Source organism: Lissotriton helveticus, chromosome 4_1 (assembly GCF_964261635.1).
Source record: "Lissotriton helveticus chromosome 4_1, aLisHel1.1, whole genome shotgun sequence".
Classification (NCBI taxonomy): domain Eukaryota; kingdom Metazoa; phylum Chordata; class Amphibia; order Caudata; family Salamandridae; genus Lissotriton; species Lissotriton helveticus.
In genome coordinates this window covers 1,703,099,538-1,703,126,673 of record NC_136063.1, presented here as the reverse complement: position 1 = coordinate 1,703,126,673, position 27,136 = coordinate 1,703,099,538, and the positions used below count along the sequence as shown (strand labels likewise).

The 27,136-nt window shown below is 42.1% G+C and overlaps 1 protein-coding gene across 2 annotated transcripts in view; it reads left to right on the top strand.

The window, feature by feature from the left end:
• LOC144827656 (gamma-aminobutyric acid receptor subunit gamma-4-like) overlaps positions 1–27,136 on the top strand; it is a 2,222,498-nt gene that overhangs the window by 1,344,519 nt on the left and 850,843 nt on the right. For both annotated transcript variants that reach the window (XM_078685892.1, XM_078685893.1), the window contains exon 5: positions 10,434–10,516. In XM_078685892.1, the coding sequence (XP_078542018.1) occupies positions 10,434–10,516 (83 nt within the window). The remainder of the gene's footprint in view (positions 1–10,433; positions 10,517–27,136) is intronic.

Here is a 27,136-nt window from a genome sequence, read left to right as displayed (position 1 = left end):
TTCTCTGGAACAGGTGTGCAAATCTTCATTTACCTGTGTAGCTTATGACACGATATGAGTAATATTCTGTAATGTAGACTCTTGCTATCACCATAAGTCAATGTTATTTATTGCACATGACTCCGTCTCTAAGATGGATTTCATGACAAGTATTGTCTCTCTCCCTCTCACTATCAGTTAAATATGACATTCTCATGACTGATGGTCTGTCTGTTTTTTGTGAGTTTTATATATCTTTATGCAATGCCAATACTTTCTAGATTTTCTGTCCAGTACAGGTCATGATGATTTGGATATTTAACAATGTTTTGTTCTTGGGTTTTTTCCTATTCAGCCAATCTTTACTGATTTCCTCTACTTCACACCGCCAAGCTAAATTTGATTATATTACTGTGCACTACATTTTATGTGCACATTGCCTATGCTAAAGCACATTAAATGTGCCTAAAAATACACACACCACTTCAATTAGCAAAACAAACCATGTGGCAGGTAGTATGCAGTCCAATTAATAACAAGCATGTAGCCTATCATCCCCTTTTGGGACAGTACAACAAATCAACATCACTGCAGAAATCCAGCAACAGTATACGAAGAAATTGCGATTCTTCTATTACCATTACTAGAGAACCTGGATTTACTTAAAGACACAAAGGCTAACATTATGCATATTTCTTTTAATGTAGTACAAGCAGCCACATACATCATTAAGCAAAAAGGTTCCAGAATAGAACATAAGAACATATAAAAGGCATGAGCACATAACAATCTGCCTCTTTTAAATGTGGTGTAGAATAGAATAAGTCCAACAACATTTTTAAAGTCCAAAGAATTCTTTAAACTATCACGAAACGAAGGAAAAGGAAGAACAATGAATGATCCGACAGTCAAAACCACGAAGTTATGAGTAATGAGCTGAAAAAAAGAGAAAGATATAAGTAGTTTAAAAAGAAAAAAAAATGCTAAAAAGAGAAGGCAAACAATGTAATTAAACAAAGGTATAATAAAAAGCAAGCAAGCGTTTATAAATTGAGAAACCTTCAAGTAAAACAAGAAGGATATAGAAAAACCTCAAGTACATCAGATATGTTATAATAAAAAGATATACTGTAGACTATAATTATCCAAGGGAAAGGGTTGGAGGGATGTTAGCCTCTGTGTCTTTAAGAAAATCCAAATTCTCTAGTCATGGTAATAGGAGTATCGCAATTTCATTACAAGACCGGAGGGTACCATTATGCATGTTGGTAGCTTTGTAAGACTACATCAGACATATGAGCAAATGGTTTACAATAATGCTGTGCGAAAGTCCAAGCATTAGACCAATCAGCAGCTTTAAGCATATCATCGAACTTACCACCGGACCAGAAGGATTCACTGACCATAGCACCTCTGATCGAATGAGCTTTGAAGATTTTTAGATCAATACCTGCTAAATCGTAACAATTTTAACCCATCTAGCAATAAAAGCAGAAGTAATAGTTTTGTGAGGTTTAACGTAGGAGATAAGTAACTGATTCACACATTAAGGATGAAGAGCATCCATTCTGCAGTCGTACTCTTTCATACAGTCTACAACATAAAGTTTTTTGCATAGATCAAAATGTGGATAGAAGATAGAATCAGACATAGTCTTGGTTCTACTAGGCAAATGGAAATTGACTCCAAGCATGTTGTAGGATGTATTTGAGATTTCAAAAGCTTTAACATCAGAGACACTACGACAAAATACTAAGCATAGCAGTGTAGCAAGCTTGATGGACAGATTTTTCCTATCCTATTCAAATGAATATTATCAGGCCAGCTAGAGAAAAGATCAAGAATTAGCTTAACATCCCAGAGAGATTGATATCTAGGTTTAGGAGGTCTCTTGAGTCTAATACTTTTGAGGACTCTACAAATAATAGCGTTTTTACCTACTGTTGTACCATTAACAAGAGCATGTCCTGCGGAAATAGCCGACCTATAACAATTGATAGACCTATAATTAAGACCACTTCAAATTGTTCCACAAGGAAATTAACTATGTCAACGATAGGGCTTTCACGGAATCCAGATTCCTTTCCAAGCACCAACGTAACCATATTTTCTATATTTTATTATACCCGTAGTGTGTGCCAGGGGCCCAAGACTCTCCGAGGAGAGTTGAAGCTGTTGACGTAAGTCCAGAGAGATCATTGGATCTCCTGACACTCTCCAGGCAAGAAGGTTACAAATTCCCTGTTTGAACTAGAGGGTGAATTTGTCCGTCTACATCTGTGAGAAGATCCACCAAGGAAGGAATTGGGAAGGGACGGTCGTAAGTCAGCTCAAAGGTAGTTGGAAACCAAGCCTGGGTGGCCAAAAGAGAGTCACTAGGACAATGGAACAACGTTGATGTTTCACCTTCTGGAGGACTCTCTGGATCATGGAAAAGGGGGGAAAGACGTACGCATTGGTCCCCTTCCAGCATTGGAGAAAGGCGTTCACCGCTAGAGCACCGGATCAGGCATCCAGCTGTAATAATTCTCCAATTGGAATGTCAATCTGTTCTCAAAGAGATCTATTTGGAGAGGACCCCAGATTTTGTTGAGAGAATTGAAAACAGAGATGTTGAGCTTCCAGTCGCTGTGGTCTAAAGGGAACCTCGAGTTCCAATCTGCACATATGTTTGTTTTTACCTGGAAGATATTCGACTCTTAGGGAGATCTTGTGTTCTAGGCAGAACATCCAAAGTTTCTTGGCTAAATTCGAGAGCTCTGTGGACTTGGTACCACCCAGACGATTTGTATAGGGAACCATGGACATGTTGTCCATCTTTAGAATGACTGATCTGTCCTGAAGAGAATGCCTGAAACTCATTAGTGCATAAAGACCGGCAGTCAGTTCTAAGTAGTTCATATGGTGAGAAGAACACCACCTGTGTTCTGATCTTGGAGACATGCTCCCCAGCCATGAAGGCTTACATCTGATTCTAGGACAAACTCTGGTGATAAACCACAAATTGCTTTGCAATTCCAAGCATCCAAATTCTCTAGCCAACAGGTTAGTTCTAATCTTGCTTCCTGGGCCAGGGAAATGCGATCCCCGTACCAGAGGCCCGATCTTAGAGCCCTCGCTTTTATCTTTTGAAGGGCTCGATAATTTAGGGGACCTGGAAAGATAGCTTGGATAGAGGAGGAAAGGAGACACAGTAGCCTGGCTAGTTCCTTCAAGGATAAACTCTGTTGTTTTAGAACGTGTCTTATCCCTTTCCTGATTTTTGATATTTTCTTTAATGGGAGTAGAAGAAGGCATTTGGTGGTATCTACAGTGAACCCCCAGAATTCCAGAGTTCTGGGGGGAGACAGTATTGACTTCTCTCTGTTTTTGATGAACCCCAGGTTTCTAAAAGCTCTATTATGGTCTTCAGGTCTTGAATGATTTGAGAATGGTCCTGGGACAAATCGAGGATATTGTTTAGGTATATGATTAGATGAATACCCTTTTCTCTTAAGGAAGAGGCGATTGATCTCATCACTTTGGTGAAACACCATGGGGCTGAGGAGAGGCCAAAAAGGAGTGCTTGGATCTAGAAAAGATGTTTTTTCCAAATAAATTGAAGGAAAGTTTGATGAGCTTCGGCCATAGGGATAGTAAGGTAAGAGTCTTTTAGGTCTAATTTGACTAGCCAGTCTCCTGCTAATAATAAGTCTCTCTGAAGATGGATGCCCTCCATCTCGAAATGCCTGTAAACAAGATATTTGTCGAGTTCCCTTAAGTTTATGACGGTCTCCAACCCTTGTCCTTTTTCGCTACGAGGAAGAGTGTACTTATAAATCTTAACATGTCCAGAGGGACTTCTATAATTGCACCCTTCTGAAGCATGGAGGATATCTCTTCCTCTAATATTTTTTCCTGATCTAGAGTGAGGGGGATATCTCTGGGAAAATAAATTTGTGTAGGAATTTCTAAAAAGTCTATTATAAACCCTTTCACAGTATTCAGAACCCATGGGTCTTGAGTAATTAGTTTCCAATTGTGATAACATATTTTAGTCTGCCTCCCATGTTTGGGGGAAAAGAGGGGGAGGGGAAAGAGTTGTTGTACTCACTTTGAGTGTTTATGTCACTGGAGGCTCCTTGTGATCTGAAGCTTCTGGAGCGAAAGTCTCTTCCTCTTTGTGGATAAAATTGAGGGGTATTTGAGGATTGGTAACCCCTTCCGCCGTATCCTCTAGATCTAGTGCAGGGCCTGCGGTTGAAGCGGCCGGAAGAGAGACACCTTCTTCCGGCCCTGCCAAAAAGGTTACTGGTGTTAAAAACTCTCTTCATATTTTGATGGGCCTTGTCTAATGCTGTAAAGGTAGATACGTATTTACCTAGAGTCTTAATCAGGTCTTCCACAAAAAGCAAACACTTGGGGTTAAAGGAGGGCTCCTTGTCAGCCCGATCACTCAATTTAGTACTGATTTTTGTGAGAACCACCCTTCTCCTCTCAGAGTTGAGGTTGGCATTGGTGTTGCCAAATAAAATTAAGGCTCTTTGGCTCAGGCCTCTAATTACTTCAGTGTCCAGGGGCGTGCCTTTGATGTGGCTCTCTTTAGCTGTATCGATGATCCTGGCAAAGGGCCTAGGATATCAAGGACCTGATCATGACAACCTTTAGGGATCACTCCATCGCTTTTCTCTGATCCCTCCCGAGCTTAAAAAGATATTTGATTAGTTTGGGGTCAGGATTTGGGGTTTGGCAGGCTTTGTCCTCAATAGATGGCCTGGAGCATTCCTCTCTTAGTACGTTGCGAGTATCTCTCTCCAAAGGGTTCCTTAGCCATCTCTTAATGAATTGGTGTTCATGGGAACCCATTCTGAGCTTCTAGAATGTTTTATATTAAGGGGAGAAAACATTTCTTCCCCAAAGGGGTCTACAATATTGTCTTTTTATGAGGAAGGGAGATCATCCTCAAATGGTTGAGAATAAAACTCATGGTCATCCTCATCTAAGTCCAAGACATATTCGTCTTGAAAATCAAAGGCATCATCATCTTGAAAAACATCGTCTCCCAACTGGAGATCAGTAAGTTGAGCACTTCGATATTTTGTGCCGCTAGGGACACCCAGATATTTTGTGCCGCTGAGGACACTATTATGAGTTGTGCCGCCAAGTACACCAGATGTATTTGAGGTGCGGTGACCTTCCATAATAGTTGAGGTGCTGGGACCTCCCATAGTTGCTCTTGGGGATAGAATAATCAATATTCTTAATCTTTTTAAGTATTTTTCCCCTTACTTCGATGAGATCAACAGTAGGTAGGGTATGTTGGTTCTCAATAATATCATCCTCCTCAGTGGGGAGTGATCTCTTTGATGCCATAACTTTAGATAGTGTTTCCAACAAACAAGATCTCATTTCATTATGGATCATGCTTTTAAATGCTTAGTTTTCCATACTAGGTATGGGGGCGCTAGCCTCATCCGAGTCTATATCAGACATAGTATAGATGTCAAAGGATTAGATAGTACAAAATAATAGGTTTATCTCCCCTTTTTTAAAAATATTTTTCGAATTGATAAGTAGCATAACTTTAAAAAAAAATGTTTTGGATGGATTTTAAACAAGTAGTCATGAAAAAGGGGGGAGAGAATAAATTGCACCAAACTTGGGAAAGTTGGTGGAAGAGAGTCACAAAGTAAATCTATGGGAAATTAAAGCGCTAAAAGTCACTTAAATAATGAATAAGGGTGGATTGCAGCCAGGAACGGGCATCCGGTAAACTACCAGCTGATTGGGGGGCCGAGCAACTGTCGGTGAGCCCGAGCGCAATCAGCTTGAGTCCATTGCTAGGAAATGAGCTCAGCATTTGCAAGAAATAAAGAAAGTACCTTGGCAATGCAGGGACGCTACAAGCGCACCGCTAAGGTTCTTTCCTCAAAGGGCACGCTCCGAAAATACGGAGACATCGTAGGGGAACGCCTGGCTTCCTGGTTAAGTTTTTAAAGGAAAGGGGAGTCAGATGACGATGACCCATGAGATGAGAGCCCATATTTATGGCCTGCCAGCGTTTTAGACGCGGAAGAGCGTAAGCCTGAGGCCAAAAGCAAGCGGGCAAGGCAAAATCAAGCGAGAGCTCAGAATCAATCTTTAGGAAAAAATCAGGCCAAGTTAGTAGTAGTAGAAAAGAGCGGGGAGAGGAAGGGAGGTCAAAGGCCATTCCCCGTAAATTGGAGATCGGGTTCACCGGGCTAGGCAAGGAGGGTGGAAAGGGGGGTAAAGACCCCAAGGGAGTTTGGAAGAGTAACACATAAAAAGGTTATCAAGAGTAAAAAGTTTAGACATTAATAAGAAGGCAGTAAACATAGTAAAAATTCAATGAACTTATCTGCTTGGAGCCGCATTTAAAAGAGACAGATTGGTATGTGCTTGTGCATTTTATATATTCTTAATGTTCTATTTGGGAACCTTTTTGCTTTATGATGTATGCAGCTGCTTGGACTGCATAAAACGAAATATGCATAATGGTAGCCTCATATCTTGTAATGAAATCAGTGTATTTAAACATCACAGATTACAAATCAATAAAAGCCACTGATGGTAGAAATTACTTTCAGCTTTTTATTGCATGGGAGGGCCCACATACCAGTAAAATGCACCGTCAGAGGCATGGTAGACTCTATGAACTACATATATAATAAAAGAATGGATGCTAGTGATCTAGTGTAGAGAAAAGTAGAGGCCAATAGACAATACAATGTCTTGTGAAAAACTGATATACCACAGTCACATAAAGCTGTGCAATAATGTGTGCACATGGATATGCAGAGGTGAGGAGAAAGCTAGTGGTATAGATGTGGGTGATGCTCAAAGACAACAATACTAAGTTGGTCTGTATGATTCAGTAGACAGTACCACAAAATGGTAGTCAGTAGTTTTTCGGGGTCTCAGGCATTCATGTAGTGCAGTTGAATATGATGGTCTGGGCAAAACGTGGCTTGTGGGGTCTGCAGTGAATGCGTAAAAGGAGAGTGTAGGCGTCAATGATGGTGATACATGGTTTCTAGTGACATTAGAATGTAAAGGTTAGGCTGCTAATGTTATAAGCTAATGTGGAAGTATCTCTTAGAAAACCTGAGGTGTTCAACCTCTATTTGCAACTGCATATTCCCATGTGTATATATGTCAAATGCCTAGACAAACTTTATCTGGAGGATTTGCTAAGACTCTTGAACTCATCCCAACTGATGAAGTCTGTCACCATTATCCTCGTCCTATCCTTAACAGTTGCAATTTCTGCTCTGTGCATGTCTTTTAAGGTGGTTCAAGGACTCTAGTGAAAATTCAGTAGTGAACTATATCTTTGTGAAAAACAAAATGGACATGAACATGGAGCTTTTAGGGATCTCAGTGCCCGGTGCATTCATCCAAATGATCTTTCAGATAGTGTTCAGCTAATTAAGGAGATGGATCTTCGAGAGTACCAGTGTGAGGAGCCCAAAGTAGTTAGTGCATATATAATACACTTTAAATGTGCTTTGGTCACGTCCATGTATTCACTATTTATACTAGAATTCTAATTTTCATGGTATTTGCAAGTAGCTCTGACAAGCACTGGTGGAAGGGTAGACAAAGTAACAGACTATTGGGTACAGAACTGCCTATGATCCCACTGTGAGTGGATAGAGAAAAGGGATCCAGTGAGGAAGCTCTGCACAAGGTAATAAGAAGTTAAAGATCAGAAAGAACAGGCACTCAAGAGGCTATTCAGCATTCAGAATAACTAACACCCAAGATGTGCAAGACATGAATAGGCATAGGCATGTGGTGTAAGGCACTAGGGAGTTCCACACAATGCTCCTCACCCACAATTGCTGTTACAGATACTGACTGCACATGTCCACATGTAGGAAATACTTGTAAAGACGGGGGCGTGGAGCTGATACCTTTGTTGATATTGTAAAAGTAATATAAAGACAATACAAACACTGATGAGAAATTCCTGCTAGGTTGTTGTTACCTGTACCCATGGAACCTGGGCTTTAACAGTAGTAAGGGTGGATAACTAAAATGCACATCTGCAATAGACAAGGAGCTAGAGAAGTGGAGTGGTGACAGCAAAGAAAGGGGAAAAATAGAACACAGGTCGAAAGCGAGTAAACACCCAAACAGGGAAACTAGAATCTAAGGCAGTAGGGATAAGAAGGTAGAACAGTAGGCACTCGCGCTATGGCAGAGTGAAGAAAAGCAGGGACTGTAAAAGAGAAGCTCAAGAAAGTGTGCATGATCAAGAAACAAGGATGCTCCACAATAGGGCGGGCTCAGAAACCAAGGAAACATGGAACCATTGAAGGATAGTGCCATGTATGTATGTACATTTGCAGGTTTATTTCCATGGGCCCCTTGCCAACTCTATGCTTTTTCATCAGGATATTTGTTGTCACCACTCATGTGTTCTTGTTTACTAATTAAGAAATTCCTTCCAGTGCCCTAAGCCCCTCCTTGAATAAGCCAGTCTCTTCATAATGATGAATCTTGAGCTGTTATGGGGCTCTATTGTAATCTACTTCTACTGACATGGTGTTGCCAAGTTCTTTGTTATGGAACACATTATTAGAGCATTTTACTCTCGTCTTAGAAGAGAACTCCTAGACCTTGCTGAGAGGCCTTGACTCCTCCAAGCAGGTCCTAGGGTACGAAACTTAGGTCCACATATACTTTTAGAGTGGTCCTGGGCATTTACTCAGAAATGATGCAGTTATCTGTAGTGGCATTTTAACTCCTTGTAATTTTTTATACATTCCAAGATGACTATGGATATGGCAACTCATTGTTTTTAAAGCTGGCAGTAACCTTATTGTAGTCACTCTTTCAATATTTCATTTTCCACCCAATTTCATAAATATTCAGATAGTGCGAAAAGTTAATTAAATAATGGTTTGACCAGCAGCTCAATCATGGGACAGTGGAACCACCTGCAAACTGATATTCATTACCATTGGCAATATTAGTGATGTTGGTATTTAGATACACTGTGACTTTAGCTGATGCCAATGGCAAGCAAAGTGTAATTGGTCTAGGTCACCTATGTTGTGTCGAGATGTACATAGTGGAGCTTTCAGAGATATTCTCAGTCACTCCACAACTATGTTGAGCCCCCAAATTGCCTGTGGTATGTTATCCAATTTGAAAACGAGTCTGGTTGCGAAGGAAGACGTACTTGCCAGCCCCCCTCCAGGTTTTTGTTTATTTAGACACTAACACACATGCAATACTCCAGAAAGGATAGCACCCAAGCAAAAATAAGTTCAATATTTTGATAGGGCTCAAGTTAGGGACACAACCGCTATTAGCAGACATAACTGATGAAACACAAATATGAAGACCACATTTACACTATCAATAAAGAAATGTTTGGTGTCAAGCAATATACACACTTGTGGATGTTCTCAACTGGTAGGAAAGTTGTGGGCAAGGAATCTGAGCAGGGCATAGGGAGGGAACTTCAAAGATATTTCAGTGAAAGCCATATAGTTTTATTAATATATGATATGCATGGAAAATTCATGCCACATTTTGTAGCACCTGGTGAAAATAGAATATTGATGGTGGATCATATTTAGGGCCTCAATTACAAGCCCATTGCCCTGATGGTGCATCACTTTTTTAGACAAACTGGTGGCGTAGTGTCCCCGCCCATTTTACAAGGCCACATAATCTCACCCTGCGTGACTTTTTTATGGGCCCCTTTCAAGCATTACTCTGCATGAATGGGGCATTCCATGGGTGTTGCTGTGGGTGTTCCCACGCAACCTTCCTGGAACCTAATGCATTTCCAGATATGCAAAGTGTTGTAAACCTGGGAATGTGCCAGAATCCTACACCTCACCAGGGACAGCGAGGGAGTGGCGCAACAAGGAGAAATACTTTTATTTCTCTTAATTTTTTGCTCTTTCTATGTGTCCACACATAGGACCAAAATGCAATGAATGATTGTTTTGTGTGTCGGAAGGTGTTTCATTCTGCACAACAACAATCCTCCCTGCAATGCAACCTTGCACCATGCCACACGGTTGTCTGTGTTAATTGCATGGCTGCTGTTTGTATACCGGCTCAAGGAAGAAGGACAGGAATGCGCCATATCTTGTAGATACTGTGCATTCATGCCCTCTTATTTAGACGCAAGTCAGCAAAGCAGAAAGGATTGCTTTGCTGCCACACGTCAAAATATAGCAAATGAGGCACTCAGTTGTTTATGTTTGCACAATGATTCCTAATTTTGAGGAGAGATCTTGTCTTGAAATGCAACAACTCATTTGTTAGATATTAATTCTTCCTCACACTACTTAAATCGAATTCATTATGCAAATTAATTATGTAAACAGATGTCTGCTTTCATTACTTTGTAATTATCAGAGTGATGCCAACGTATTTAATACCCGTCGCTGATAGCCTAATTGTAAATCTTATGTGTTTGTCCTCAGGTTGACAATTGAGGCAGAATGCCAACTCCAGCTTCAGAATTTTCCAATGGACAAGCACTCTTGCCCTCTTGTTTTCTCGAGCTGTAAGTAAAACACTGAAATATTTATGTGTCAGCAGTTCATGCCTCCAGATCAACTAAGCTAAATCTGACCAGTATTGTTATTCAATCGAGATTGCACATTTATTTTGCAGAAAAGTTGTAGTCTAATTTCCTTATGCACTTGGATTGGTCAAATTATGTTTGCTTCCTCTAGGATGTGAAATTCAGCTGTGGCCGCAGCAGGTATGACCGGTAGGGCGGTGGGGCTAGTTGGGGGGATTTTGAAAGATGACCATAAGGGAAAATAAATAAATACTTAATTTTTCCTTGTGGTTGTCTCTCGAAATCCACCCTAGCAGGCCCCACCGCTATTACCTGCAGAGTAATATGGTGGAAACAAGGACCAAATTAAATAAGGAAAGCATACCTCTGGGTATTCCGAATCTTGGAATTTAGTCTGGTGGTTAGTCTAATTTAAAAATGATCGTCAGTGTGGGGCAAGCGGTACATGGCGGTATTACTGGTTAAAAGCCAGCAATCAGCATTGCCATTATTGTATTTTCACTTTCACACACAAAGAGCATATATGGGGTGTGGCTTTGTATTATTGGTTAGCATGGGGTAGAAATACTGCCAAAGCAATGGGAACTTCATTAAGTCAATATCCTCTGCTCCAAAATGCCATGTAATTTTTTGAGATAAGAATTTAATTCAAGCATTTTTCATTCAAGTCATTTTTATAGTGAGGCACATCACCCTAAATGGTATCCAGGCACTGTGCAGCAGTCTCAGTCAAAGAGCCAGGTCTTGAGTAACTTCCTGAAGAAGGTCAGTGAGGTTGAAGTGCCGAGGTGGAGGGTGAGGGTGTTCCAGGCTTTGGCAGAGAGGTGGGAAAGGGAGCACCCTTTGGAGCTGCAGTTGAAAATGCATGGTTTCTGTACAATGGCGAGGAGAGTGGAGAGGAGGTTCCTGGGAGGTTGGTGGAAATTCAGGTGGTGGTTCACGTAAGCGGCTCCTTGGTCATGGAGGGCTTTGTAGGTGTGGGTCAGAAACTTGAATTGGCATCACTTTTGGATAGGGAGGGCCTTCATGTGCTGAGTGATGTTGGACCTCTTGGGTAGGGTGAGGATCAGTCTGGCTACTGAGCTTCTGTCTGAAGTCATCTCATGATTTTGGTGTTGGTACTGTTTAGAATGCATTGTCATAGTCCAGCCGACTGGTGATGAGGGCATGTGACACAGTTTACCTGGTGCTGAAGACGTTTTGGAGCATGCAGAGAGTGTGGAAACAGGCTGAGGAGATGGTGTCACTGTTTACCTGATGTTTCTTGGATAGTTCACTGTCCAGGATGATGCAGAAGTTGAAGTCGTGGTCTTTTGGAGTGGGGTGGGTCTGATTTCAGATGACCAACAGGAGTGGTTCCAGATTGCGGCGTGTTTGCTGAAGATCAGGACTTCGGTTGTGTCAGTGTTGTGCTTAAGGCAGTTGTTCTTCATCCAGGCTGCAATATTCTTCATATAGTTGTGGAAGTTGCTCTTCATTGGGGTGAAGTCCACTGAGCGCAAAAGGATGAGTTGGGTATCATCGGCATAGGTGATGATGTTAATGTCATGGGATCCAAAGATGTCTGTGAGTGGTGTCATGTAGATGTCGAAGAGGTTTGGGCTGAGCGATGAACCGTGAGGAACACCGCAGATGATGTGTATGGGTTGTGAGTTAAAGGGAGGAACATGGGTTCTCTGAGTGCAACCTGTGAGAAAGGAGGCCATCTATCCGAACCCCTTGTCTGTGATTCTGATCTGGTGCAGTCGATCAATGAGTGTAGGGTGGGAGTCGGTGATCAAGGCTGCGAGAGGTCAAACAGGATCGGGGTAGCTGATTCTCCTCTGTTGAGTGGGATGCAGATGTTTTCTGTGATTGGCTCTGAAACCTGATTGAGAAGTGTCCAGCAGGTTGCTCCTTCCCAGATGTTCATGAGTTAGAGTTTGATTGCCTTCTCCTGGACTTTAACGGAAGATGGGAGCAGCGAGATGGGATAGTAGTTCTGTGCTCGCTGGGGTCTGCAGAGGGTTTCTTGAGGAGGGGCCTAACGTCTGCATGTTCCCAAGCATCAGGAATGGTGTCTGTGGTGAAGGAGGCTTTGAGGAGGATGGTGAGCTGGTGCTAATCTTTCTGAGGTAAAAAAGTCAGTGGGGCAAGAGTCGGTACGTACCCCTAGTGGATGGAGTTCATTAGAGTAGTTGTCTTCTGCGTGCTGAGTTTCCATCTCTAACTACCTCTTCAAGGTATGTAGATGTGAAGTTAGGAACAGTAAATCAATACTCCCTTTTATGATCTTACCTTTAGATTTGTTGTCTCTTTATATTATGTCCTCGATACCCTTATATGAGGATGTTCTGGGGATCAATCCTTCATCACTTTTCCTGTTTTGTATTTGTAATTTACAAAGCAGCACACATGCAAACGCAGAAAAATTGATAAGAGATGAAAACATTTCTCCTTGTTACACCTGCCTCGAGGCAACATAACATTTTGAACCAAATATCTGTCTACAATAGGGATAGGGATTTGCATCAAACCCCAAGGGTGATTGCCTGAGAATGCATCATTTATGGAATACCCCCTTGGCGAAAAGTAACGCAAAACAGTTCATAGTGTAAGATTGTGTTACTTTGGCATACTATCCGATGAAAATCCTGATTTTCAATGGATGTTAAATCCCACTCTAACACTTTGCTCCGGGTTTGCATCATGCAAAGGCAGAACAAATCACTAGAAAATCTGGACCATAATGTCTGACATACTGAAGGTCAAATTGTGAAATTGAGGGTCACATTTTGGGAAGCATGAGCATAGTGTTCATTACTTTGAAATACAGGATTTATTTGGCATTACTATGGAATGCCAAAGGACTATTGTCAATATATATGATGTAAGTGATGTATTTTGCTATTGTAATAACACTTACATGCATTCTGATGTACACATTTGAAGTATGGCTTTTTCAAAGCATGATTACAGAAAGGACATGTTTATTCCGCGGAGCCACACTTTAGGATCTCCACTTTCACCAGCCCGTATGTTTATTCCTTAAACTCGTACAGTAGGACCAAGCCATTCAGATGGAAGAGCAATTTAATGAAACTTTATAGTGTGTGAAATAGAAACATGTATTTTTTAAGAAATGCAAAGAAAAACATAATTTACTTCTGCATGCTTTGGGCATTTTATTTGAATTCTAAAGTGAGGAATGACGAAAACGTAGGTTTGAAGAAAAGAGGAAGAAATCAACATTTAAATACTGTGTCTTGCCTTCTGCTGTCAGTGTGAGCAAACAAGGCCTAGTTATGTGAAAACAACTACTGCTGTGTACATGCTTGCAAAATGAGGACATGGTCTCCTTGAAAGGAAAGGGAAATCATGCCAGTGTTGAGGTCAGCAACTTGGAGACATTGTTTGCCATTAATGTGGAAATGGATGAGTGGTGTCACAGCTGCAGGATCATGTCCTTTTTCAAGGCAGGCTGCACAGCTGGAAACCCAGAAGTGAGGGGAGAGGCCGACGCACACGTCAGTTCTTTCTGCACTCCCTTTGCATTGGTCCTCCACCCGAAAGCCGCGCTAGTCATGGTTGGGATTCTCGAGTGTAGCAGCATAAAAGCTGCACTCACTAAAAAGTCATTGCCTGTAATTCTTGATTTTATGATGATACTTACCTTGTTTTATGACGGTCATGCTGCTACTTCTTCCTGCATCCGCTGGAGTGGATTCCACTGCTTCTTCAATTGCTGGCATGGAGTACTTCTTGTACTGCACAATAGGTGGCGTAGGACGGGCTTTTGTTGTAATGAATGAGATACATACAGACTATACTGCATTACGCTGCTGTGCTGGGGCCTCCTCTGAAGACACACCCCGCCACCGCAAACCCTTATTCCATATGCCCACGTAATGTGGGCCAAACCAAAACTCCACACACCTCGAGGTGATCCGAGGCACATCACCTGGCCATGGCGACAGTTATGGTATCACCACAACTGATGTATCACAACAGGAGATACTACATGCTGCTCTTGCGTTTGCTAATTACTTAGCGTTATCCCTGTTTGTTGAGTAAGATTTCTCCTTGGCCGTTTTGGTGATAAAGAGGGTACCAAAAAGTGTTTACCAACAACTGACTGCTCTTCTAAAGTGCTGTGGAGCGTTGGAGCAAATCAAACACTAACCTCAGTCAACTGATTTGGGTTAAATCCATCATCATTCTTTAGCTCACTCCACCAACCCAGTTCTGACATGGCCATATGCAAATCAGTCTGACCCTGTGCCTCATGGGAACAGTCCAGTCGGAACTGCCAAGCCATGTCTTCCCTGGACCGGAAACAAGCATCTTGGGACTGGTTTCTGGCTAATCAGCCGTCATCAGCCAGGCTATCTTGAATCCAGTGGCAAAGTGAGCAAGGGGCCCGCGTCTGGGCATACCCTGCCAATTTGGGGCGAACAAAGCGATACCAAAGGGGATGATGGACGGAGCGTTGGAGTAAATCAAACACTCACCCCAAACTGGAATGGCATGGTGAGCAAAAAAACGATGGATTTAGGCCCAGATCTCTGTACTGGGGTGAATGTATGACATTGTTCTGCATTCTGTCCATCAACTGTTGTTTTTGCATTTCTGGACTTATACTGGCCTTCCAGTGTTGGAAATCCATAAATTATTGTATGGTGATATGCACATTTTTCAAAAAGAAGGACAATAATTGAGGTTTTCCCCACTAAAGCATAGAGACTGAGAGCACAAGACTATGGTTTGGTTCTAAAGATGTTTTTATCGCTCCTGGGAACTTTACTCAATCACTTTTTCCTATTGATTTGTTTTGTCAGACATTGAAGGAGTTAGTTAATTCTCATCTTATACAGGTTTCATTAACTTCTGTCTCTTTTTATGTTAAGGTAACTAATGGGTGATATAGTGTTATTCTAGCTTTTGGGATTTTCAGTTTCTTCATTTACTCAGAATCCTGTATTTATTTTCATTTTCTCAGAATTCATACTGCATTCACAGGGTTCCAGTCACTAAATACAGAGTGGGAAAGTGGGAGGTATTAGGTAGGAATTAACAGTTACCAGTTCATAAGCTATGTTTGGTCTTTTTTATGTTTAAGAGGTGAAGATTCTGAAAAGTTTATTATATTTTTGTAGATTCTCAATGATACTAGAACACTGAAGGAATCTATAGTGCTGACAATTCCTGTAGTCACCTTGAAAGGACTCTGGGATGCTACCTGTTGTGTTTTCCCGACTCTCCCTTTCCCCTGGGTGCTGTTATCGCCTGGAGTTCTTTTTATGACTCAGATGGTTATAGAGCTCTAGGTGGCGTAGGGAATCAGCTTCTGCTACAGATGTCTCGCTCCCACAAGATTGCACAACTAGCTACTGAACTTGCTGTGCCCAGGCATTGCATGTGGTCGATGTTTGTTGACCCTTTTCTTCTTCTGACTATTATGTGATAGGACGAAGGCTGGGTTGGGATGATAGATGATCTTGTTGTGTAATGTAATCTAAATCTTCTATACATTAAAAATTGATTTTGAAGAAACCCACTGTTTTTCAGTATTTGCAATGAATATGTTCTGTTTATTTCAGAAATCAAATTCAGGACTGTTACTCTTATTTTTTTAATGCTATGCAAAGACACTGGAATTATGCACAATGAGAGGACAAACTTATGTGGCAATATTCAGCAAATCATAAAGAAAGGGCAAATTATGCAGCAGAATGTGGCACTTTTTGTGGTATTATTATCTCATTATTTTGTCATTTGTACACATGGTAACACTATCTAGGCAAATGTTTCAGCTCGTTAGAACCAGTTTGATACCCAAATACAGCAATAAGCAACAGAAAGGTGACCAGTCAACCTTTGTAAAGGGGCTTCGACTGCGTGGCTTAATAACATTTGATCTGCTTAGGCTAAAATCTATATTTGGGTAAAATCTGCTGTTTGTGCTGTAGATGAACAAGTATGTAGTGCAACTATGCAGAAAGCGCAACAGCCACAAAATCACATAATTCTAGTGGCCCTGATGTTATGTCCAGGACAAGGAAGAGGTTCCACAAGATCCATATCTTTTTTACATCCATTTATGTTGTCACTGAGAAATTACATTTTTTATCCTCTCCTAAATTTAACACAAAAAGTTTAAGAAGTACATCCCGAGTAAGCAAGAAAGGAAAAATAAACATGAATACAATGTAGTGTAAAAATGTGATGTAAATGTAATGCCATGTAAATGACAAACATTGTAAAAAAACATGTAAATATACATTTATGTAAATGTATAATTGTAAAGGTAACCGATCTGTTACTTGAATTTGAAAAATAAGAGACAAGAGGCGTTTGGCAAAAACAGGAACAGTTTGTTTGATTAAACCTAGCAGCCTGGCGAAAAGTTACAGGCGCAGGGTCTGAAGTCTCTCTCAATTTACATTCAGTTGAGATCTTTTCCAATACAGTTTCAATCAGGTTGTAAAATTTCTCCGGTGAGATATATGGTGAGGAATGTTGGTTGCTGCCTTAGAGTCATAAATTAATGTTCAAATGGTTACTACAGGTGGGCCACAACCTTGCATTAACACAATGTGGCCATTGGGTATCGTGTCCGGGTGTCCGGCGTGAGGAGCACGTGATGACTGCGTGTGCTGTTTTCTGACTGGCTAAACATTCCTAACTCATGTGGCATCTGACTTTATGGTGTCATAGGGGTGCGCGTACCCCCTATGGCCATGTGTGCTTAATTGGGGCCATTCTCCCTTGACCATTGCAATGTTGCTGTGCCTATCTGTGGGAATAATCTAGGGTTTCCTGTGTGTACAGTTATCTGCTAGCTACTTGCAGTCCCACCTGTGATCTATAAATCAGAAACCCCGGGCCTGGGTGTCAGAGCTTGCCTGACTATGTATTTGCAAGTCGGAGTTGATGCAGAGTTCATGATGGGTGATTTTGTTAATATAGATGTAGGAGAGTAGGATCTGCTTCATATAGCTACCACCACGTTTTGCTGATGTTTCACTGTTTTCGACTTAGTCTGGCTGGGATCCTGCTATGCAGGACCCCAGCCTACCTGCTTTCTCCTCTAAATTGATTGCATGTACTTTAGGTACACTCCAAATTTGATTCTGGGGTACCCTTGTAAGTCCCTAATATATGGTATACAATGTACCTAAGGCATAGGTACCCCAGAGGCCTCCCAGGGGCTGCAGCATGTATTGTGGCACCCCTGAGAGACCACTCAAACTGACACCACAGGTCTGCTACTGCAACCTGTGTAAGGTGGTGCATGCATTCGTTACTTCGATATAGGTTCACTATATCTACCTTATATCACTGCACATATAAACCTATCAGTCACCCCTAAGGGAGACCTTATCAATCCAGAAGGCAGGGTGTTGAGTTTTATGTGAGGGGGTGCCCATGCATGAGCAGAGCCCCTCTGCAGCCTTCGGAACCTATTCTCCGAGGACGTTCTGTGATGCAGCCAACCATATACTCTGAAGTGCATTATAACCTAGCGGTAAATGCTAACTTTACAACGGCCGCATGGAAACATGTTGTGTTTGGCATCAAACACCTTGGAATCATACCTCTACACCAGTAACTGGTGTGGGAAGTATGATTCCACCCTCTAGAGGGAAAAATATGACTACACCGGTACACCCGGTACCAGCTTTCTCAACCCTGGCATCACAAGATGGATGCTACCAGCCACAGACACGAGTCTGCCCTCCTGCAGTTGAGCCAAGCTCGAGCAGGGGAAGGCATGACAATAGGTTTCCTGTCATGCCTTCCTGACACAGGGAGGTGTAACCACCTCCCAGCTAGGCTTTAGTGTATTGGTGATGTCTGCACTGGGGGCACATTTGGTGTCCCTGTGCATAGTCCAGTTAAAACCAGTTGCAGGAGCCATTTGCTTCTGCTCTGGCGTGAAACTGAACAAAGGACATGGGAGTAACCACCCCTCTGTCCTGACCATCCTATAGGTGGGTCCCCAGAGTTTGTCACACCCCTTCCTTGGGTATAATTTAGGAAGACTGACTATAGGACTTTAGATTTTACCTGGACTAAACTCTGCTACAGAAACCAAGTATCTCCCTTTGAGTAAAGGAGTTACTCCCCTGCAAGGCAAGCACCAAGACGCATCTGACTGGTTTGCATCTCTCAAGCTCCTAAGGACTCTGAAGAACTTTTCAACACAGGAGATGGGTTTCCAAGTGTCCCTGAGGTTGACTAGTTCTCTCAGCAAACCTGAGACCCGTATCCCTCATGGTGGGTGTGCAACCCGAACTCCTGGGCACCGTGTCCATTTGCAGAAGCATATGCTGTCCGGCGACCTCTGAAGCTGTGTCTCGGGCTACTTGTAGTCCTGAGCCCAAGCAGTATTTCCACTGAAGATTATTGGCCTACACTTCACGAGTGTTCCGTGTGCTAGTATTTTGTGATTCCTCTTGAGGTCCCTTCGCGATTCCTGGTCCATTGGCCTGTGGGTTCCTGTGAAGGTAACTGACTTTCAGTGGGCTTTCCTGATTGCTCCAGAGGTGCCCTGACTCTCCATCACTTGGAGAGTCCCCAGGTCCTTGCTGGTCCTCACCAAAGCATCTTTCCTCTGTCCCCTTGGGTTGCAGTTGCCAAGGCTTGTTGGTGTTCAATCCGGACACTGACCCCCCCAGCACTCGACATCCTTTGTGGGACAGCTTGCCTGTAGACTTTGGTTGTCCCCAACATCTCCTGGTCCCTGTGGCTGCAGAGTCAAGCTTCACCTCTTCTTACCTGAAACACCCAACATTGGTGGACATTCCTCTATCGTGCCCCTGGTCACTGGCAAGTGACCCAGACTCTGTCCCCTCTGCTTTCAGGTTCTTCTCAGCTCCGATCCAGGCTTCGATCACACTGGACACTTTTCCTCTTCACGTCAGCAGGACTTTGCAGCATCACACCATTGAAAATGACGAAGATTCCCGACACCACTTGACACCTATGCACCCGGCTTCCCTGGGTTAGGTAACATGAGTATTCCGGTGCTCATATGGGTGCTGGCCTTAGAACCTTCTACGTTTGAAAGGGTTTGCTGAAAGTTCTCTCTTAAGTGTCCTTAATCTTTAAAATTCCAACCGCGACTTTCCCATAGAGTTGTACGGAGCTCCGGTGCTCACATGGAGGCTGGCCGTAGAACCTTCTACATTTGAAAGGGTTTGCTGAAAGTCCTCTCTAAAGTGTCCTTAATCTTTAAAATTCCAACCGCGACTTTCCCATAGAGTTGTACGGAGCTCGCGACTGTATTCGCACACTGCACACATCCGCTGTGGGTCCCCTGTGTCACTACCTTGGGTGGTTACTTGTGTTATCAGCGATTCGATGTGCTCTAGGCACTGTGTCTAGTCAAATGTTGGTTGTTATACCACTGGAGCCTACTGTGTATTGAGCTATTTACTGTCAGTCTAGTAATTTAATATTGTGTACCTTGTGCTCGAATCTCATAAAGAGATTAGTAGAGAGTGTTTAGTAATAAATACATATGTTTATAGTAACACTTGTGTGGTTCTCCTTTCATTTGGTCATTCAGGAGGTTACAATCTGGTGAAACAAGCTGCTTTACATTCCTTCAAGACTTAGCCTGAAGAATGCTCTCCATAGCTACCACTAGGATAGCTTTAAAAAAAGGTTGTCTTTAACCTAATCATCAATAAAGGTTGTTTAGACTGGTACAAGGTGCCCACTGTAATTAGTGGTCAACATATACCAGGCCAACTTCTCACACGGGATGTGATTTCGTTTTCATAAATGAATGTATCTTTTTCTATATTCACACTATAGTTTTTTTATATTAGCATACCAATGGAAACCCATACTTCACCTGCAGCGAGGGGGAAAACTGATATTCTTGTAACACTGTCAAAGTGACAGTAGAAGTAGGGATCAAATGTAGAGAAACCTGTGGTAAGATATGGCAAGTGGTGGAAGAGAACACATTTGTAGCACTTAACAGCTGACTAGCGATTGTAGCAGGATTTAGAACATCATTGAGACAAGGACATAAGGTGTTGGTAGGTTAAGTTAATACCCTTCACCATGTCATTGGAATAGTATGTACTGGACAAGGAGAAAGGTGTGCTAGACGCACACTAGGGAGCCATCATGATTGGTCCCACTGTCTGCACAAGCAAAGCGCCAGGACACCTCTGGGGTAACAGAGCGCTCTACAAATGTGATAATAAATAAATAATAAATAAATGAATGATGCAGTATGGTGAACACATCTTAACTTCTTACAGTTCCATCATTGTTAAATAGGCCTCTCCATAGTCTGTTTTTTACAGTAAAAGAGAATGTGTCAGCAGGTCTCGGGCAGCGGTATGTCAGCATGTGCTTCTTTTTCACTGTGCATTAAGCAGGTTGGTTATTTATGTCCAGGCAATGGAGATGGTTCATAACGTGTGTCCCATTATAATAACACTCTGGCAGGCATTGACACTGCTCATGCATGTCGAATACTGTCTTGTATATTCATCCATACCAAAAAGCACTGTATTCTGGCCTGTGCCTTCTCCACCCAACAGAAATACTGTATCAGTTTGTATTGTGACACACTTTGGAACTTCAACAGGGCCTGGGTTGCTCTCTGCTAAAGGGGACCCTGCATTACAATGATGTGTAAAAAAGTCACACAATGCATTGTCTTGTGTCACGTTAGGTCCGGGAGGCATTCTAAGGGTGGTGTTTGGGTCTTTCTGTGCATCCACTATGGATTTGTAAAGGAACCCACATAAGAGGAAAAAATCTTCAAATATAGTTTTTGTGCATTTCGTAGAGCTATCCTTACAGTTAGTCAGGCACCCTTACACTATGGTGCAAGGATGTCTGCATTGGTGCTAGGCAGGCCAAAGTGTGCCAGCACAGGGAAAGACCTGCACCAATTCTTTGAAAATGTGGCATAGTTCTGCTCCCCCCTTTCATCCAGAGCAGAGCATAAGCGTCAGTTGTGGTGCAGTGTTGCCTGAAATGGTTGTAAATGCGGTTCTTAAGGTTTAGAGATTAAAGGGAAGACGTATAACCATTTCATTTTGCGAATCTCTATTTACAATTTTTTGTGACTCGCAACTTGGGACTCAATAAATAAAATGCACTAATGTGACTTAGACACATTTAGCTATTCCCATTGGGGTTGCAAATGACCTACCTCATCAATATTCATGAGGTAGGTCGCAATTTGTGACCCATTGGAAATGGCCTGTAATTACATGCATAGTGGCCTGTTGGGGTCAGCAGACCACCATGTCTGTGTTTGCTTTTTAAAAAACACCATTTTTTTAATTGATATGGGGATATATTCCAAAGATAAAAATTAAAAGCTACCTTTTCAATTTTTGGGAGTAGGCATTGGTCTGTGGGATCAATACTTGCTCCTAAAAAATGTTGGCACCCAAATTCCCAAAGGGAAGGGGTCTCTTAGGGACCCCGTTCTGTTTGCAAAATGGTTACAGCCTCCTTCATGAAGTCGCTAAAATATTAATGTTTTGCTACTGCATTCCGGTCACAAAACATTCATACATGCCCCTGCAATTCACTATTTTTGCAAACACTATTTTGCGTGTCGGTAATAGGTTACAGACTCACAAAATAGGATTGGGACATGTTGACGGTAATTTTAGTCATCGCAAACAGCCCTATTCTCGGTTTGCAACAACTAAATATGGTCGTACCCCTGGCCTTAAGGTCCAGATGCACAACAGTTCGTAGGTGTCACAAAAGGGAAATCGGCCTGTTTGCTACCTCTAAATAAGGGTTGCAACATGGACCAAACCTGTTTTGTGAGTCGGTAACCTGTTACTGACTTGCAAAAGAGGTTTTGCCAGTTGCTATTAGGAAGGTGTATGCCAAGGGCCCATTCCTAATATAGAGTCACAGGGACATGTAAGATTGTTTAGTGCCCGCAAATGCTGTTGCACAACAATTGCATTTACCACCAGTTTCAAATTGGTGGTAAGCGAGTCGCAAAGGGCAGAAGGTTCCCTTCCGCTTTGTGATTAGCAGCGAAAACTTTTTTTAAGTGCAGGCAGCCTGATCTTAAAAAATTTAAACTGAAACGTTTAATTTTTATTTTTTAAATGCATCCTTTTTTCCTTTAAGGAAAATGGCCACATTTGAAAAAAAAGCTTGAATGCAAAAGTGGTCACAGACATCGTAGTGTGCTGAACCCAGCAGCCCACAAAATGTGAGCTGCCGCATGAATATTAATAAGGCAGATTCTTTGTGACCCATTTGCAAATCGCTAACATGTCTCAGACACTGTTGTACATCAGTGTTTAAGAGTAAAAAAAAAATGCAAATTGTGAGTTCCAAACACTGAGGATCGTACATCCGGCCCTTAAGGCCACCTGTGCAACCATTTCATTTAGCAACTGACAAATTGCGAGTTTTTGCGACTCCCAATTAGCGAGTTGCAAAATAAAATGTGCAGCACTGTCTCAGACACTGTTTGCAATTCCAAAATGGGTGGCAGGGGACCTGCCTCAATATTCATGAGGCAGGTCAAAATTTGCGATCCTTTGGGAATGGCCCGCACTCACAGGGATGGAGGCCTGCTTTTTCAATAAAGCAGATTTGTTTTAGGACATGCAGCTCGTTTTCCTCAAAGGAAAATTAGATATATTTCAAAAAGAAAAAAGAAACATTTCTGTTTCATTTTTGTAAATGGCTCCTCTTAAAAAATGATTTAGCTACCAATCACAAAGGGGAAGGGGTCCCTTCTCGTTTGCGACTGGATTACCACCAACTTGACTCAGGTGGTAAACTGTCGTTATTTTGTGACCGCATTCTGATTGCAAAACAATTGTACATCCCCCTGCTACTCGCTATTAGGAAGGGATGGCCTTGGCGTCCTCCTTCCTAATGTCGACTTGCAAAATTGGGTTGATATATGCTGCAGGCCTTTTTAGCTGTCACAAACGGCCCAATGTGCTGTTTGCGACTGCTAAAAATGTTCGTACATGTGGCCCTTAAATTCCACACTCATTCACTACATACCAATAAAAACATAAGATTAGTGTTCTTCTCGGTTACAGTATGTCACACTCAATGAAAAAATATTTTAATGATTTGCAACCCTACTGTAAACTTAATTGGAATGGTTATGGTTTTGCACTCATTTTAGGGCTCTACAAATCCCAGCCATCTGACCCTACACCTTTATTGTCAAGATATATTTGCAAGGGTAATTATAGGTACAGCAACTTTCCTAGGCAATTAAATCCACAATTCAATTAGATTACTTTAATTGGATTTGTGATAACAACAAACACTGATACCATGTCAAGGTTTTGCTTTGTGGCCAATTTTGTCATAAAAACATCTTATCTCAAGAAGAATACGTTTAATTAAGAGCATGACTGCACTTTAAGGAGCCATTCAAGAATGAACACAGAAGCCAGAGAAGATAATCGAATAGCTGAAGTACCTGATTGTTGGCAAGACAGGGCTGGCTTCCTTTAGAAGCCACTGTAGATAAAAAATAGAACTAAACAGAAAAGAATCAACTGAAGTAGGCCACAATGGCACTCAACAATCACACAGCCAGCATCAATCACTGGAAGGAGCCTTCCCTAAGCCAAAGTCTCCTTATCTTAGATCTCCTACTTAGAATATATGACTTTGTTTAAATCTCTCATTTTATAATCTTCAGCTTTATCCCATTGAATATCCACAATACTTTTTATGTCTGGAGGAAAACTATTTTTTCTGCCCCAGGATCCAGCTTCTTTCTGCTGGAATTTACTAAATGGTTAACCCTAATACGTTCCTAGTCCTTGCTGAAGGTCCGTGAGGGAACACTGCAACTTTTAGTGACGTTCTATCTTCACTGTTGACTTTTATGAAATAACATTTGACATTACTCCTTCTAAAACATATCTTTTTTTCCTGAACATGTATTTTACTCCTAATCAATAGTCTTGATGTCTTTTAAATTTTTTTTTGTTTGATTCAGCTTTATTCTTTCCTATACAAATTAGTGTGGGCCTGTATGACCTATCATTTACCTCGATTTTTGTTATGTTGTCCAACATAAAGCTAATGCATTTTTTTCTGTTGGTGATCCTTAATGTTAAACCAAAAGTAACAAAGGTGAGTCAACATTAGGCAAAAGTGAATTCTGATAAGTCGGTAGGAAAGCCTTCTTTAGACTTGCCTCAGGGGAAGCCTTCAACACGTTTTCTTTCCTCTTATCATTGGTGGTGGTTGCTGGCAACTAAGCTTAGGCCACACTCTGGTGAGCAGCAATTTTGTCAGATATACCTATTCAGTTGGCTTTTTTTTTTTATGTATACGACAGAGAAAGAAGAGGTTAAACAGTATGAGGTATCAGGCATTAAATGCTGTCCTCCAAAAATTGGTGAATAGCTGAAGTTCCTCAGTGGCGGCTGGATTGTGAGGCCCAGATTTTGATGGTCCTGATCTGCCAGAGGTAAGGACGACCCCTTCTAGTAGCCTCAATGGCGCCGATGCAAGACAGCACCAAACCATATAGTGCTTGCTGGAAAGAGCTCCTGTCAGAGGAAAAACCCAGTGGGCAAAAAACCTCCAAGGATGGCAGAGAAGAACAGGAGCGGACGATAGGGTTCAAGGAGCAGGCAAGGAATCAAGGGAAAAGGCCAACAACAAGGAGCTGGTTAATAAGTACACAGGATTACCAGGGAGAAGAATACCAAACAGGAAACAGGAGTAACTGGGAACATGTTGGGAGTGAAGAGTATACAAACAGACTGCTGGAGTGTTGGGATGCAAATAAAAATATTTTTTAGTTCCTTTTGTACCGCAGACCCCAGGTAATTACATAAGAGGATTGGTGCCATGATGGATTGGGAAAAACTAAAGTTGGTCTGTGGGTGATGGCCTTCTTGGATTGGAAAGCTATATACCATGTAGCCTCACTAGTGGATTCTGGGAAGAAGATTGATTCTGGTAATGGAGACCCTAGAGGAGCCTCCTAGCCACTATGCCCCCAGGGCAAAAGCGCAGATGCAGGGAATCATATCGGTAGACACAAAGGAGGGGTAGAACGGACTGTTATTTAACCAGGTTCAGCATACATGTCCGAAATAACAATAGAGCAAAACCAGTATGCAGGATTTTAAGTGTTTAATGCGTAATGTTCAAATGCATCCGTGAAGTCTGGATGGTGTGGAGAGGGAAACTCTCCTTTGGAAAAAGACCCTCACACACCCAGCCAACTAGGTGTCTTGCTTCATCATCGGGTCTGCTCCTTATCGGGTCGGCAGTACAATACCCGATTTCCTTTTATGCCGGTGGGTGAGGTGCGTTTGAGGGCCCTAGGTGAGTGTTGGTGTAAGTGGAGTGTGAGTGAAGTTTAATAAATTAGGGTAGGAGGTCAACTCAAAACAATTTTAATGACTGTGGCCCCTATCCTAGTTAAAAATATATACAACAAAGACATGTATCTTCACTCTAAGGATGTGAAGTTTACGTGCTTGTGAATTGAGGTCAACGTGTTTCTCGCCTTTTACCCTATTCGATGGCAATTCATCAGGACCAGAGGGATCTACCTACACTTTTTGGTAATGGTCAAATGGGAGTTTAGAGTGTATAAGTGACCACCAATACAGCACCCTAAAAAGTGGTACCTAGTAGATCATATAAACACAACCCTCATGGGGTCACAACTATGTAACAGCAGTACCGGCTCGTGTAGACACTCAAAAGTAGTGTCCAGGTGCTGTGCTCAGCCCAGGGTGAGGATCCAACCCCCACAAAGCCAGTCCGGTCGGTAGGCCGGCTCCCTTCAGGTAAGTGTCTTAGATGAATACAGCGGTGCACCAACATTCCCTGCATATCTCCTGCCCTCCACACGCAGCACACCCAGTATGGTAACTGGCATTGAGCGAGGCAGTGGCACAACATTAAATGATTACAGAGTAGATTCAGGTCTTTAAAGCGTTCCTGAACTTTATTTGGGCTTAAATTTTAAATAGAATCAAGTTGAAAAGGTTGCACCCAATACACTAAGGAGCTATAAGAAATGTGGGTCTCTAGTTGGCAATGGTTTGCTCCTTTGTCCAAATAGGGACCCTATCTTCTAGTCAGGATAAGGAGAAACACTACAGAAATAACTCCTGCTCAGCCCCTTGGTAGCTTGGCACAAACAGTCAGGCTTGTTTCAGAGGCAGTGTGTAAAGCATTTACACATAACAGTAAGACACAACACCAGTTTAGAAAAAAGATCCAATACTTTATATATTCAAAACAAAACAAAAATGATAAAAATCCAACATACAGTACTTACAAATATGCACTTTGCAAGAATAACCTTAAAAAAGCAGTTCCATGAAGTCGGTAGCTAGCTCCGTCCGGTGCTACAGCGATGCTGAGAACAACAGAATCCAACAGTTACATCTGACCGTGTTGGTCCTGGTGCCGGAAGACTCGTAAACACTACCTTTTTGTTGTGGCAGATCATGTTGGTGCGGGCCAGTCATGGCAACCGTTGCGGTGTGAAGCAGAGCAGTGCGCATATGGTGCCCTCAAGTTGCGGTGAGACCAAGGCTGTGGTGCGGAGTTAAGATGGTGCTTGTTCCAGTGCTGATATGTCACGGTTCA